Source organism: Nicotiana sylvestris, chromosome 10, assembly GCF_000393655.2.
Source record: "Nicotiana sylvestris chromosome 10, ASM39365v2, whole genome shotgun sequence".
NCBI classification, from domain to species: domain Eukaryota; kingdom Viridiplantae; phylum Streptophyta; class Magnoliopsida; order Solanales; family Solanaceae; genus Nicotiana; species Nicotiana sylvestris.
The window spans coordinates 4,793,470-4,808,459 of record NC_091066.1 but is presented as its reverse complement, the minus strand read 5'-3'; the positions used below and the strand labels follow the sequence as shown (position 1 = coordinate 4,808,459).

Here is a 14,990-nt window from a genome sequence, read left to right as displayed (position 1 = left end):
ATACCCCCAACTTGATCTACTCCCTGATATCATGGAACCAAAGTTCCACATCAAGTTCATCTTCAACCACATTACAACAGGCATGCTGATCACGAACTTGAATATGCAAAGGGTCGACATAAGCCTTATCCGAATGGTGTAACATTGATGCCAAGGTAGCCAAATTGTCGACAACCTGATTATGGATCCTAGGAATATGCCTGAATTCTATTGATCTGAATTGTTGAGAAAGATCATGCAGACATTGTCGATACGGTATGAGCTTCAAATCTCGAGTCTCCCATTCTCCCTGAATTTGGTGCACCAACAGATTTGAATCTCCCAAAACTAATACCTTCTGAACTCCCATGTCTACAGCTAACCTTAAACCCAAAATGCATGCCTCATGCTCAGCCATGTTGTTGGTGCAGTAAAATCAAAGCTGAGTTGTTACAAGGTAGTGATGCCTATTTCAGAAATGAGTACATCCCTTATTCCAACACCTTTTATGTTAGCCACTCCATCAAAGAAAAGTTTCCAACCTAGCTTTTCATCTTGGTCACCCTCGTCAATATGCATCACTTCTTCATCAGGAAAATAAGTCCTCAATGGCTCATACTCTTCATCCACCGGGTTCTCGGCCAAGTGATCGGCCAAGGCTTGGGTTTTCATCGCGATTTGAGTCACATAGATGATGTCAAACTCTGTGAGTAAAATATGCCACTTTGCGAGTCTTCCTGTGGGCATAGGCTTCTAAAAGATATACTTTAGAGGATCCATGCAAGAAACGAGGTAAATAGTGTAGGACGGCAGATAATGCTTCAATTTTTGTGCCACCAAAGTCAAGGAACAACATGTCCTTTCAAGGAGAGTATACTTGACTTCGTAAGAAGTGAACTTCTTGCTGAGATAATAAATGGCTTGCTCCTTCTTTCTAGTAATGTCATGTTGGCCTAACACACAACCAAACGAATTATCCAGGACTGTCAAATAAAGAATTAAAGGTCTCCCAGGCTCCGGCGGGACTAGCACATATGGGTTTGACAGGTACCACTTGATCTTGTCGAATGCCTCCTGACACTCATCAACCTATTTGACCGCGACATCTTTCTTCAGCAACTTAAAGGTAAGCTCACAAGTTGTCATGAGTTGAGCGATAAACTTGCTGATGCAGTTTAACCGTCCGAGAAAGCTCATCACCTTAGTCTTATTCTTTGGTGGTGGCAATTCTTAGATGGCCTTGATCTTTGACGGATCCAGCTCAATACCTCGTCCGTTGACTATGAATCCCAACAGCTTTCCAGACGGGGCACCAAATGCACATTTTGCAGGGTTGAGCTTGAGGTTGTACTTGCGGAGCCTTTGGAAAAACTTTCTCAAGTCTACGACATGGTCGGACTGCTTCCTTGACTTTATGATCACATCATCTACATAAACCTCAATCTCCTTGTACATCATGTCATGAAATATGGTAGTCATTGCCCTCATGTAAGTTTCCCCAGCGTTCTTCAAACCAAATGGCATTACTCGGTAGCAATATGTTCCCCGGGGCGTGATGAACGCTGTCTTTTTTGTATCTTCCTCATCCATCAGGATCTGGTGATACCCCGCATAGCAATCCACAAAATACTCGATCTCATGCTTGGCACAATTATCAATCAGAATGTGGATATTTGGCAATAGAAAGTTATCCTTTGGACTTGCCTTGTTGAGATCATGGTAATCAACGTACACCCTGGTCTTACCATCTTTCTTTGATACTGGCACAACATTAGCTAACCAAGTGGGATATCGAGTGACAAGAATGACCTTTGCATCAAGCTACTTTGTGATTTCTTCCTTGATCTTCACACTCATATCAGTCTTGAACTTCCTTAACTTTTGCTTGACAGGAGGAAATGTCGGATCCGTTGGCAATTTATGAAACTACCAAATTAGTACTCAAACTCGGCATGTCGTCATATGACCACGCAAAGATATCTTATATTCAAATAGTGATTATTTCTTTCTTGATTTGTGGTCCAGGTGTACATTTATCTTGGTTTCCATGATATTCTCTGGATCTCCTAAATTGATTGCTTCAATTTCATTCAAATTAGTCTTGGGTTTCTCTTCAAAATGATTTAGTTCTTTACTAATTTCCTCAAATGCTGCCTCTTCATCATATTTTATTTCATCATCGCACTCTACTTCTTGGATTATTATTTCAGAGTTAGATTGGCTTTTAAGACTTGGCCAAAAATTCCTCATGCATGTCATGTCATTGAAACTAGCATAAAAAGAACTGTACAAAGAAAAGCAAAAATGACACTATCAGGAGTAATGGAAAAAGGGAAATTGCATTTTATTGAAAATAAAGGATAGAAAGGTTTGTACATCAAAACAAGCGAAAAATAAAAATCTGGATTACAACTCTGGAATAACCCAGAAAACAGAAAGGAAAACAAAGCAAACTACCAAAACTCCTTTCGAGTAGGAAGAGGAGTAGCCTTCCAATTGTTAAGCTTCACTTTTGGCCCAACAAACTGCACATCTGCTTTATTGGAACCTTCCCCAATTTCCACCATGTTGACCTCATTAAATAGACTTCGGAACCTTTTGATTAGCTTTTCATCAAAGTCGACCACAGGCTTTGGGATTGCTGACATCGGGTGTTTCACGACCCCTTGCTTGACAAAGGACATGGAGAGGCGTAAGACATGCTTAGGGAGTGACCATGCCTTCTTTTTCAAACTTTTGGCCCTCTTCACCTCCTCCCATGTGGGCTTTAATCCCAGACCAAACGTACCTAGATTTAAATGTAGACACACTAGATGCACGATACCTTGTAAAGATAAACCCAGACCTTTGTCCGGCACAAAACCATTCTTCAGTATTTTATTTGCTACCATGACGGATGCGGAGGCTAGCTTTGGACTTGGAATGCATTCCCCCTCCAAATTCTTCTCAATTGACACTGTTTCGAAAGTTTGGTAGACCCAAGGCCCTTTATCATCTTTGGCTTCAATAAATGGGATGGATGTATCATTGTAAGCACAAAAGTTCTCGTCACCATGCACAGCGATTTCCTGTCTGTCCCACTCGAACTTTACCATTTGGTGCAGTAAAGACAGGACTGCCTTGACAACATGTATCCAAGGCCTTCCCAATAGTAAATTGTAGGAGACGGCCATATCTAGCACCTGGAACTCCATAGTAAATTCAACTGGTCTTATTGTTAGTTTGAGCACGATATCGCCAACAGAGTCTTTCCCCCTCCGTCAAAACCTAGAACATATATACTATTCTAGAGGATCCTTTTCGTGCCAATTTTAAACTTTTGCAGAGTGGAGAGCGGGCAAATATTTGCACTAGAACCATTATCAACTAGTACCCTCGAGACCACAGAATCCTCGCACTTCATTGTGAGATAAAGAGCTCGATTGTGTTCTGTACCCTCCAAGGGAAGTTTGTCATCTGTGAAAGTGATCTTGTTTGCCTCGAATATCTTATTAGCAATCTTCTCCAAATGGTTCACCGTGATCTTATCAGGGACATGAGCCTCATTCAAAATCTTCATGAGGGCTCGGCGGTGTTCGTCTGAATGTATTAGTAATAATAGAAGAGAAATCTGAGATGGTGTTATCCTTAACTGTTCCACAATGGAGTAGTCCTGTACCTTCATTTTTATCAAGAATTCTTCTGCCTCCTTTTCGGTAACTGATTACTTTAATTGGATTGGGCTATCTTTGAATGGCTTAGATTTCCTTAATTCCTCTGGGGTAAATCATCTCCCTGAACGAGTCAACACTCGGGTTTCATTAACTTCCTCTTCCACTTATTTCCCTTTATAAGTTACTATCACTTCTTGTAATTCCATGGCACAGCCTTGATGTTATCTATCGGCAGCTGGGTCACGAGTTTAATAACAACAGGGGCAATGTGATCTCCTTCCAAGATTATGACACGCTTAGTTGCTACCCTTGGCATGAACACTTTTGGCTTTCCTTGCTTTGCTTCAACATCATCTAGGAACCCTTTCACGACTAATACAGGTGGCTTAACGTCAGGCATGCTTAGCTTGTCTACCAGCCCTTCAACTGTTGAGGATGTTGCATTTGTAACAATTGGATTTTGACTTAAGTACTTCCACTAGCACGGATTATTATGACAGACTTTGAAGGATTCTCGGGCTACCCATCCTTATTCACTATCTCAATCTATGCATTTTGGGATGTGCTGGTAGAGGATTTTAGTTGATTTTTGCCGCCTCCTGGCTCTGGACCACAATTTGATTTGTATCGATAAGCTCTTAGATTGCGCTCTTCAAAAGCCAACACTTTTCTGTGTCGTTCCCTGGAGCATCAGAACAATATGCGCATCCGAGGGAATAATCCAGGTTCTTTGGAGGGGGATTTGGTAACTTTGACTCAATTGGCCTCAAAACGTCCAACTGCCTCAACCTTTGAAACAAACTGCCATAAGACTCTCCAAGCGGGGTAAAAGTTTATTTCCGTTGCTACCTTTCCTTTTTATACTCCGACCTGGATCGAAAGCTTGGAACAGTATGGTTTTGGTATGTTTGTGGGGGTAGATAAGGATTTTGTGGAGTTGGAGCATGCCATTGCGAGTAAGGAGGGGGTTGAGCATATGACTATGCGTGGTGGACGTGGTATTAGGGTGGTCTGACTAAATATTGAGGGTTTTGTGGTGGGAAGTAGTGTTGGGGTAGATTATATGGAGCTTGGGTGTAGGTTTGAGGTTGGGGTCGAGGTTGGGTGTAATTGTGAGGTGAACCCCGTGGGCCATGCCACGATCCTGAGACGACCATAACAATATCTTCTTTCTCTTTTTCCCATAACACGCCCCCGGTGCCACTTTGGATCACTTGCATGGTTACCTTTATGGTGGAGTAACTTATCATCTTGATCGATTTGAGTCTTTCTTCCACTATTCCTCCCATCTTTACCACTTCATTGAAAGACTTACCTATGACCGAGATTAGATGACCAAAGTAAGTAGGCTCCAAAGCTTGAAGAAAGTACTCCACCATTTCGTCCTCTTCCATTGGAGGGTTGACCCGTGCAACCTGTTCTCTCCACTGGAAACCATACTCCCTGAAACTCTCATTGGGCTTTTTCTCTATCTTAGTCAAGGATTGGCGATCTGGGACAATTTCTACGTTGCACCGCTCAAGCTTTTCCCAAGTATACCACTTGCTATTGTCCTGGCGGGTGTACTATTCCAATACTGCACCTCTCAAACTTTGACTAAAATATGCCATCAGCAATTCATCTTTCCCACCAGCACTCTTCATCTTGCTGCAAAACCCTCTAAAGTGGGCCATGGGGTCTCCATGCTCATCGTACAAGTCAAACTTGGGCATCTTGAAACCGGCAGGTGGATGGACATCGAGAAACAAGCACAAATCCTTATAAGCCATAATCACTTGTCCTCCTAACCCTTGCACATTCCTCAATGATTGCTCTAAACTCTTTACATTCCTAAATATTTCCTCTTGCTCCGCGTTCTTGGGTGGTTTCTCAGTTCTGACAGAAAGTTCAAAGTGAGGAGTGTGGGAGTAAAGATCAGGGACTTTGAAAGTGGGCTCGGGAGCATAGTATTGGGTATTTTGAGCTTGGAACGCCGGTTCACTAGAAGATCAATGAAGGGTAGCTCACGGAGGGGCTACGAAGATAGGAGTAGATGTCAGAGCAGGGTATGCAGTTGTTTTAGCTGGTGGAGCATGGAACGTTTAGGTTGAATTGCCGGGGTAGTGGTGGTAAGGGGTAAAGCCCGGTGCATATTAAGGGGAAATATCAATGACAGTGGGATCTTGGGCTTCTGAAAGTGGTGGGATGAAAGCAGGATTTTCTGTATAGTTGGTCCGGAATGACGGTAAAGGATGCCCCCTGGTCCATGCTTGATACATTTCCGCCATTTGATGCTTCAACCTGTAAACCTCTTCTTTCAAACCAGACTCAGATTCTACCATTTCTCTAGGTGGGTCAAGAACACTTGTTTCTGATTCTTTGCTAGCCATGAGTGCCCTGCGTTTTGACCTGGTATTATACGGATGACTTGCCAGAATACTAAACAAACTAACCACCTTCCTATACTTAATCAATAACAACAAACTCGTTAGTTATTAATAGTTTAAAAGATAGGCAATCGTACGTTTGGGATGCAATGCACATAAACAGTTAAATGTTTATATCGTGTGTTTGAATGGTTGCATGCTTCATCCCGGTCTTAACTAACTCTTTTTACTTTATATTCACTCCTGCCTCCCTTTAGTCATTATTGATTTTCTCACTTGGTTCTTGTCGCTCCCTTTTTTATTTCTACACTCTCTTTTGTTCTTTTGTTTTGCCACTCCTTTTTTCACTCGATTTCCTTTCCTCTCTTTTTTATTTTATGTTTATGATCGAATCCTATAGGGATTGCCTACGTATCATGATGTCGCATGAATCAGATCATTACATAGTTCAGGGGATAAATGCGAAATAAAAGAAAGAAAATTTTAGGGTTTTCAATATTTCATTCAAATAAAATCTTTTTGGGTTTTCTATTACAAGGACTCTAACATACAGACTTTAAACAAAAAAACAAAACAGCCTAGAAAAAACTAACAGACTCAAAAAAATATGAAATACAGACTCAAAACCAAAAGAAAGTCAAGAATACATAAGAGCCTCCACAGTACCCTGGGAGCCTGTAGGGCGTTAGTCGGTCTTTGAGGGGGCCTTCGTGAAATATCCTCTTGAAGACGGTCCAAGTCAGCCATCACCTGGTGAACGAATGTCATCACAGAAGCAAAAAACATAGACTTAGTCATGTCTTTACATTCATGACATTTCATCATAACATAGTCGACTATCTCTTTAATCCTTGTTCTGATGACACCTTTCTCCTGAAGCAGACCTTCGATTTGCTATGCCCGAGCTTCCAACACATGTATCTGTGTTGTTTTGGTTCTGTAACTGTTGCACGCTTTCTTCTAGTTGGCAAATTAGTGCATATCAATGCTTCCTTTCTGCTTTGAAATTCTTTGTTTGTTGGGCCGTTTCATTTTCAAGAGTGGTCAGCTTCTTCTTTAAAAATGTGACTCCTCTGTCATATTTTTCCCTTAGCTGTTGAGCAAACCTCGTCTGTTTTCTTTGCCAACTTTTCCCAGGCTTTTGCCAATTCCTCTTCGACTTTTTTCAAGTCCGCCCCATAATCACACACTTTTCGTCTAAGACTATTTATGAGTTTTTCATCCTTTCTACTTCTGGCCGGGTTTTCAGTGGCTATCTTCATCCTCAGAATCTAAGCTTGGAGGGCTTTATTTTCTTGGGCCAATTTTCTCCTTTCACCTTCAGCTTCTCACTCCTGTAAGTCATTACCAAATGCGACGTTTCTCAACTTTTCTTCCAAGGTGTGAATAGTGGCTTGATATTTTTTCTCCTTTACTCCCCAGGCCAACCTTTCCCAAATTTTATCATCAAAAGCCTGGACATGAGGCCTTTCAGGATCGGGCTCGGACTCTGGATCAGGCTCATTATTACCACAAGAACTTCTTTCAAACCACACAGCATAATCTGGATCCACTTCTCCTCTTGCGAGATCTGGTACCTGAGTGTCATTTTTCAAATATCGGCAACCATTCCAATCTTGTTGGACTAAAGCCTCGGGTAATGTAGCTTCTAGGTGTAGCTTGATAACTAGGGATTCTAGTTCATTTTATACTCCTTTTTGCTTGAGTTTTGGACTAAAAATGTATACAAGTAATCCCGAAAGCTTACATATTGTGCTTATTTATAGGGTTTGGCCAGAAAAGTGACAAGTAGTCAAAACCAGCTCAAAAAAGAGTGAAACCTGCACAAGTACCAAGAACAAGTCAAGGCACTACTGTAGCATAAAATCCACTACAGCTGCAACAGACCCACCATGGCCGCAGTCCATTTAGTGCGGTCCGCGGTGGAAAAATTCAGAGAGGTGCACTTTTGGAAGCTCAAGCACTGTGGTCCGCAGTAGATTCTACGCGGCCACAATCCATTTTATGCGGTCCACGGAGAGGGCATTCAAAGAGCTGGGAGTTTTGAAGTTAGAAGCCATTGTGGTCTACGATCCATTTTGTGCGGACCGCAGTGAAGTCACCGTGGTCGCAATGCATTTTATGCGGTCCGCGGTGGCTAGATTTAGAGGCTGAGCAATGGAGCTAAAAAGCCTCACCCCGGCCATGGTGCATTTTCCGCAGTCCACAGTACCTCTGTTCGGGGTATTTTTGTCTAGAAAATTCGGCCTTGTATAAATATTTTTTTCACATTTTTAGAGTATCTTTATAGCAGAGCACGTGAACGGCGGTTTTGTTCCATTTTGAGTAATTTGTAGCTAGATTAACACTGAATCTACAATATTTTAGTTTGCAATCATATTATATGGGTTATTCTTCATCTAAATCTCTGATTTCTTCCATTATTATGAGTAGCTAGACCCATTAGCTAGGGTTGTGGCTCAACCCTAGTGTGGGTATTTGATGGGTTTTTTGTTTTAAAGCTTAGGTGTTTATGGTATTTAATATTTGGACTGATTTGTGTTTTCCATATTGAATTAGTGGTTGCAAACACTAAGTCTTTTTGACTTGGGTTCTTCTTGAGAAAGAGAGCTTGAGTCTAGAAAAATCAGTCCAACAAGGAATTGGGGTGTAATCAAAAGATTGATAGCCCCAATTAAAGGGTAAAACCTAGAGATAGTAATACCCGACTTGAGCCTATATTGCTTGCACAATTTTGACACCCAACTGGTCTTGAAAATGTCAATTTGGGCAAAGTCACTCAAGCTACCGAGAGGTATAGAGTGAGTAGTTTCGTTCATTGGCTATATCGCAATCCCCAACATAACAGTTTTGCCTTAGGCTTTAGATCCCATCAAGTATTCGCCTAGGAGAAAGTCACTTCCCTGGTGCCTCTTTAACCATTTAAAAAACCTTACAAGCATTCATACTTAGTTTAATTTCGCATATCAGTAACATAAAGTTAGAAGCAACAAACAAACAGATATGATTGGAAGTGTAATTAAGATCACTACACACTGCTAGTTTAGATAGGAATCCAAATCCCAAACAATCTAGCTCCCTGTGGATTCGATCCTGGCCATCTCGGGTAAAAGCTGCATTGACCGCTCTTGTCGCTTTGTAGTGGTGTATGGTTGGACCCGATCACTTTTTGACATCATTGCCGGGGAGCTAACGGTTTTGGCTATCTATCTAAATAGTTTTGTGTATCATTTTTATTTCCTTTTGTGTTACTAATTTGTATGTGTCGCCAACTCAGGTACAAAATGGCGGCAAACAACAACAACGCCCCTCTTGGAGACCTTCCACCGGGGGAGGAGGTAGATGACAATATTGATGATGAGGTTCCTATAGTGCCTCAAGCTCAAAGGAGAGTCCGCCAGGCCAATGATAATGTTCCAGACCCTCCCCCGCCACCTGCAAGAGTAGCTCCTCGGGTGCTTCCAAACCAAGGATATGCTAGTGCAATTGTCCCACCCCGAATCCGGACGGGCAATTTCCAAATTACAAATATGATGTTGACTTTGTTGGAGAAGCAAGGATATTTCACAGGTGCTCCCTATCAGAATGCTTACAAACATCTTACGGATATCGTTAATACTTGTTGGAAAAGCAAGCAAATAAATATGTCAGGGGATGCACTTCGGTTGAGATTATTCCCTTTTTCACTTAGAGGGAAGGCTTTGGATTGGCTTGAAAGGCTTCCCAACCATTCCATCACTACTTGAGATGAGTTGGCGGATAAATTCATTGCAAAGTTTTTCTCGCTGGGCCACATGGCGACCTTGAGGGATGAAATCTTAGCTTTCAACCAGGAGCCCAATGAACCACTATATGAGATATGGGAGAGATACCAGACAATGGTAAAGGAATGTCCTAACAATGATATGACTGAGGCAATGATACAACAGACATTCTAATGGGCATTAACACAACAAATCAGTGCATAGTGAACCAACTCGCCGGGGGAAATTTCATGAACACACCATTTGATGAGGCTAATGCAATATTGGATGAGATGGTTGACATGTCCTCCGCTTGGCAAAGTAGAGCCAATGTGCCACAGGGTGACCCCTACGATCATTCACTTGCACAAAGAGCTCCATGATCATGGGCAAGCAATAGCAGAACTAACAACCATAATGAACCAGTTAGCAAAGGCACAATTATAACAGGTTCAAGCCTTACAACAAGTAAATGCTATGGAGGGTGTCAACATGTTAGTTAACAAAAGAAGACAAAGAGGTCAACAAAACCAAGGGAATTAAGATCAATATGACTAAGATAGTGGTGGGTTCCAAGATGATGGGTGTGATGAGCAGAATGAAGAAGTGTAATACGTGAACAATTATCATGGTCAAAGGGGCAATTCTTCTAACAACAACAATGGAGGCCCCAAGGCAATTGGGGAAATAAACAACAACAAGGGAATAGCAATTGGGAGAACAACAACCAAAATGCAAATTGGGGAAATCAGAACAATGATATGGGGAGAATTGAAATGATGTTTCAACGGATGATGAAAAAGAATGTTGAGTCTGATGCACAGTTGGCTTCCCACAATACTTCAATCAGAAACTTGGAGGTTCAATTAGGCCAAATCTCACAATCCTTGAATATTTGCCCTAAGGGGGCTTTACCTAGTGATACGGTAGTCAACCTGAAGGGAGGGAACAATTTCGGGCATGTAATGGCGGTAACTACAAGAAGTGGACGAGGCAGTGATGTGAATACCTCCAAACAAAAAGAAATTTTGAGTGATGAAGTTGAGTTGCAAGAGGATGAGATCCCTTTGATGGTTGAGAATGTGATTGATGAGAACGTGAATGAGGAAGTGAGGATTGATATCCAAGATGTCGAGGTGGAAACTCAGAATGATGTGAACACGTCTAGGGAACATGCAATAAACATGCCAGAAACGGTTGTGCCTAAAGACAAGGCCCCTTTGTCAAGGCTACCTCCACCTTATCCTCAAAGGCTTGCAAAGTAGAAAAATGAGAACTAGTTTAAGAAATTTATTGACATGATGAAGAGCTTATCAATTAACGTGCCATTGGTAGAAGCTCTAGAATAAATATCGGGGTATGCTAAATTCATGAAAGACTTGGTGACAAAGAAAAGATCCATGGATTATGAAACTATCAAGATGACCCACCAAGTTAATGCAATAGTGCACTCAATGGCTCCGAAGCTAGAAGATCTCGGTGCTTTCACCATTCCTTGCACCATTGGGAGTGCAGACTTTGCAAAAACTCTATGTGATTTGGGGGCAAGTATCAACTTGGTGCCCTACTCAGTTTTTAAGACTTTGGGTATTGGGCAACCGAGGCCGACTTCCATAAGACTGCAAATGACGGATAGAATAATGAAGAGATCATTGGGTATAATTGATGGTGTTCTTGTTCGGTTGGATAAATTTATCTTGCCAGCTGATTTTGTGATCTTGGATTGTGAGGTAGATTATGAAGTTTCGATTATATTGGGAAGACTTTTCCTTGTAACTGGGAAGGCCTTAGATGGTGTGGAAGTAGGGGAACTCACCTTCCGGGTGGGTGATGAGAAAGTAGTCCTTCATGTGTGCAAGTTAATGAAGCAGCCCAACAGTTCTGAAGTGTGCTCTTTTGTGGATCTTGTCACAGTAGTGATAGTTGATGATACTAGTGTAATGATCAATGTGGAGGACCCTCTAGAGGCGGTATTGTTGAATCTTGATGTAAATGAGGATGAAGGTCGGGTGGAGTGTGTCAATGCTTTACATGGAATGGTCTCTTACTCTTATGAGCCTCGAAAACTCTCTTTGGATCTTGAGAATAGGAAGACTCCACCAACAAAGCCTTCAATCGAGGAACCTCCGGTGTTGGAGTTAAAGTCGTTGCCTCCACACCTCAGGTATGAATTCTTAGGCCCTAGTTCAACTTTTCCAATTATTATTTCCTCTTGTCTTACTAACATGCAGGTAGATGCCACATTGCTCCAAAAATGGAAAAAGGTAATTGGATGGACTTTAGCTGATATTCGGGGGATAATCCCCGCCTTTTATATGCACAAGATTATTCTTGAAGATGATGCAATGCCCTCCTTGGAACGTCAAAGGAGGTTGGACGAGGCAATGCAAGAAGTTGTGAAAAGGAGGTGATCAAGTGGTTGGATGTCGGGGTTGTGTACCCCATCTCTGATAGCTCTTGGACTTTGCATGTGCAATGTGTGCCGAAGAAGGATGGTATGACCATGGTTACCAATGCACAAAATGAGTTGATTCCTACCAGGACTGTCAACGGATGGAGGGTATGCATGGATTACCGCAAGTTGAATAAAGTGACCCGCAAGGATCACTTTCCATTGCCTTTTCTTGATCAGATGCTAGACAGACTTGCTGGGCGTGTCTTCTACTATTTCTTGGATGGGTATTCTGGGTACAACCAAATTTTGATTGCTTTGGAAGATTAGGAGAAAACCACATTCACTTGTTCGTATGGTACCTTTTTCCTTTTCTAGGATGTCATTTGGGTTGTGTAATGCACCGGCTACATTCCAGTGGTGTATGATGGCCATATTTACCCACATGGTAGAGGATATTTTGGAGGTGTTTATGGATGACTTCAGTATTGTGGATGACTCGTTTGATGAATGTTTGAAAAATCTTGATAGAGTGTTGGCCCGTTGTGAAGAAACCAACCTTGTACTTAATTGGGAGAAATGTCATTTCATAGTTGAGGAGGTCATAGTCCTTGGCCATAAAATTTCAAAGCACGGTATAGAGGTGGACAAAGCTAAAATTGAAGTGATTTCAAGGCTCCTTCCCCCTACTTCAGTCAAAGGAGTTAAAAGTTTTTTTGGGTATGCGGGGTTCTACCGGAGTTTATCAAGGACTTTTCGAACGTAGTGAATCCCTTGTGCAAGTTATTGGAAAAAGATGCCAATTTCGTGTTCAATAAGGGATGGATGCAAGCTTTCTAACTTCTCAAGCACAAGTTGACCACCACTCTTATTATTACCGCACGCGATTGGAGCTTACCTTTGAGCTCATGTGTGACGCGGGTGATGTTGCGGTTGGGGAGGTCTTGGGTCAAAGAGTAAATAAAATGTTTCATCCGGTGTATTATACGAGCAAGACAATGAATGATGCTCAAGTGAATTACACGGTGATTGAAAAAGAGCTTTTGGCTATTGTGTTCGCAATGGAGAAATTTCGGCCGTATCTCACGGTTGCCAAGGTTATAGTCCATACCGATCATGCCGCACTCCGTTACTTGATGATGAAGAAGGATTCCAAAGTTAGGTTGATGGGATGGGTCATGTTACTTAAAGAGTTTGATTTGGAGATTGTGGACTGGAAGGGTTGTGAAAACCAAGTGGCGGACCACTTGTCCCGCTTGGAGGAGGAGGGGAGGCCTCGTGATGGCTTAGAGATCAATGATTCATTTCCTGATGAGCAACTCCTTTCTGTGTCAGTGAATGGTATGCCATGGTTTGCGGACGTTGCTAATTTCCTTGTGACTAGTATAATCCCATGTGAGCTCTCTTCTATCCAAAGGAAGAAGCTTAAACGGGATAGTTTGGACTTCTATTGGGATGAGCTATACTTGTTCAAGATCTGCACTGATGGTGTAATTCGGAGGTGTGTCCCAGAGGAGGAGCAATTGAGTATCTTAGAGGCTTATCATTCCTCTCCCTATGGTGGTCATCATGGTGGGGTGAGGACCACTTCGAAGGTTCTTAGTTGTGGGTTTTACTGGCCAACTTTGTACAAAGATGCAAATGAACTTGTGAAGAGATGCGACAAATGTCAAAGAGTGGGGGGAATTTTGAATAAAAATGAGATGCCTCTCAATACTATTCTCGAAGTTGATATTTTTGATGTGTGGGGCATTGATTTTATGGGCCCGTTTGTTAGTTTGTGTGGGAACACATACATTTTAGTGGAAGTTGACTATGTTTCAAAGTGGGTTGAAGCCGTAGCTTTACCCAATAATGAGTCCCGAAGTGTTGTTGCATTTCTCAAAAAGAGCATTTTTACTAGGTTTGGCACTCCTCGAGCAATCATAAGTGATGGGGGGTCTCATTTTTGTAATCGCGCTTTTGAAACTTTGCTTGCAAAGTATGGTGTCAATCACAAAATTTCTACTCCTTATCACCCTCAGGCGAGTGGCCAAGTTGAAGTCTCAAACTAGGAAATCAAGAGTATATTGTCAACGACGGTCAATGCAAATAGGACCGATTGGTCAAAGAAATTGGATGATGCTCTATGGGCTTATAGGACTACTTACAAGACTCCGATTGGTATGTCGCTGTACCGGATGGTGTTTGGGAAAGCTTTCCATCTACCGGTTGAGTTAGAGCACAAGGCCATGTGGGCTTTGAGGAAGCTGAATCTTGAATGGGAAGTGGCAACAAATCTTCGTGTGGAGCAGCTTAATGAACATGATGAATTTTGATTTCATGCCTACTCCAGTTCATCCTTGTACAAGGACAAAATGAAGTACCTTTGATAAGTATGCTCATGACAAGGAGTTCAAAGTGGGTGATTTGGTTCACTTGTTCAATTCTCGGTTACGTCTGTTTTCAGGGAAGCTTAAGTTGAAATGGAGTGGACCTTTTGAAGTGGTGCTTGTGATTCCGTTTGGTGCATTAGACTTGAAAAGAAAACATGGGGAGGTCTTTAGTGTTAATGGGCATAGAGTCAAGCACTACCTTAGCAAGATTGATGATAGCCACGTGGTGGCACTGCTCCATCTAAAGTGATTTAATGGTAACCTGCATCGTGTCGCGACGTTAAATCAGGCGCTTCTTGGGAGGCAACCCATGTGTCTTTCTTGTTATTTTTCTTTGATTTTTGTTTTAGTGTAGGATTTGTTGTTGGACTAACTGGTTGTGAGATATGTGTAGGGTTGTTTTGATGCAGTGCAGGACCAAATTGGAAAAATGTTGCACTCTCTGAAGTTTGGACTGCTGCCGCAATGCATTTTTCGAGGCC

General features: G+C 42.0%; 2 protein-coding genes across 2 annotated transcripts; both read right to left on the bottom strand.

The window, feature by feature from the left end:
• Positions 1-16: 16 nt before the first annotated feature.
• LOC138878953 (uncharacterized) lies at positions 17-397 on the bottom strand. The gene has a single exon (XM_070158519.1). The coding sequence runs from the start codon at positions 395-397 to the stop codon at positions 17-19; it is 381 nt and encodes a 126-aa protein (XP_070014620.1).
• Positions 398-1,209: 812 nt separating this feature from the next.
• LOC138878952 (uncharacterized) lies at positions 1,210-3,173 on the bottom strand. The gene is made up of 2 exons (XM_070158518.1): positions 2,528-3,173; positions 1,210-1,754 (listed from the first exon to the last, which is right to left on the bottom strand). Exons 1-2 carry the CDS (start codon positions 3,171-3,173, stop codon positions 1,210-1,212), a joined length of 1,191 nt encoding a protein of 396 aa, XP_070014619.1.
• Positions 3,174-14,990: the final 11,817 nt, after the last annotated feature.

Coding starts and splice junctions, on each gene's coding strand:
- LOC138878953 (XM_070158519.1), bottom strand. CDS start 397: ATGGCTGAGCATGAGGCATGCATTTTGGGTTTAAGGTTAGCTGTAGAC.
- LOC138878952 (XM_070158518.1), bottom strand. CDS start 3,173: ATGGAGTTCCAGGTGCTAGATATGGCCGTCTCCTACAATTTACTATTG. Junction 1,755..2,527: donor CATGGTGGAAATTGGGGAAG/GTTCCAATAAAG, acceptor CCACTTGGTTAG/CTAATGTTGTGCCAGTATCA.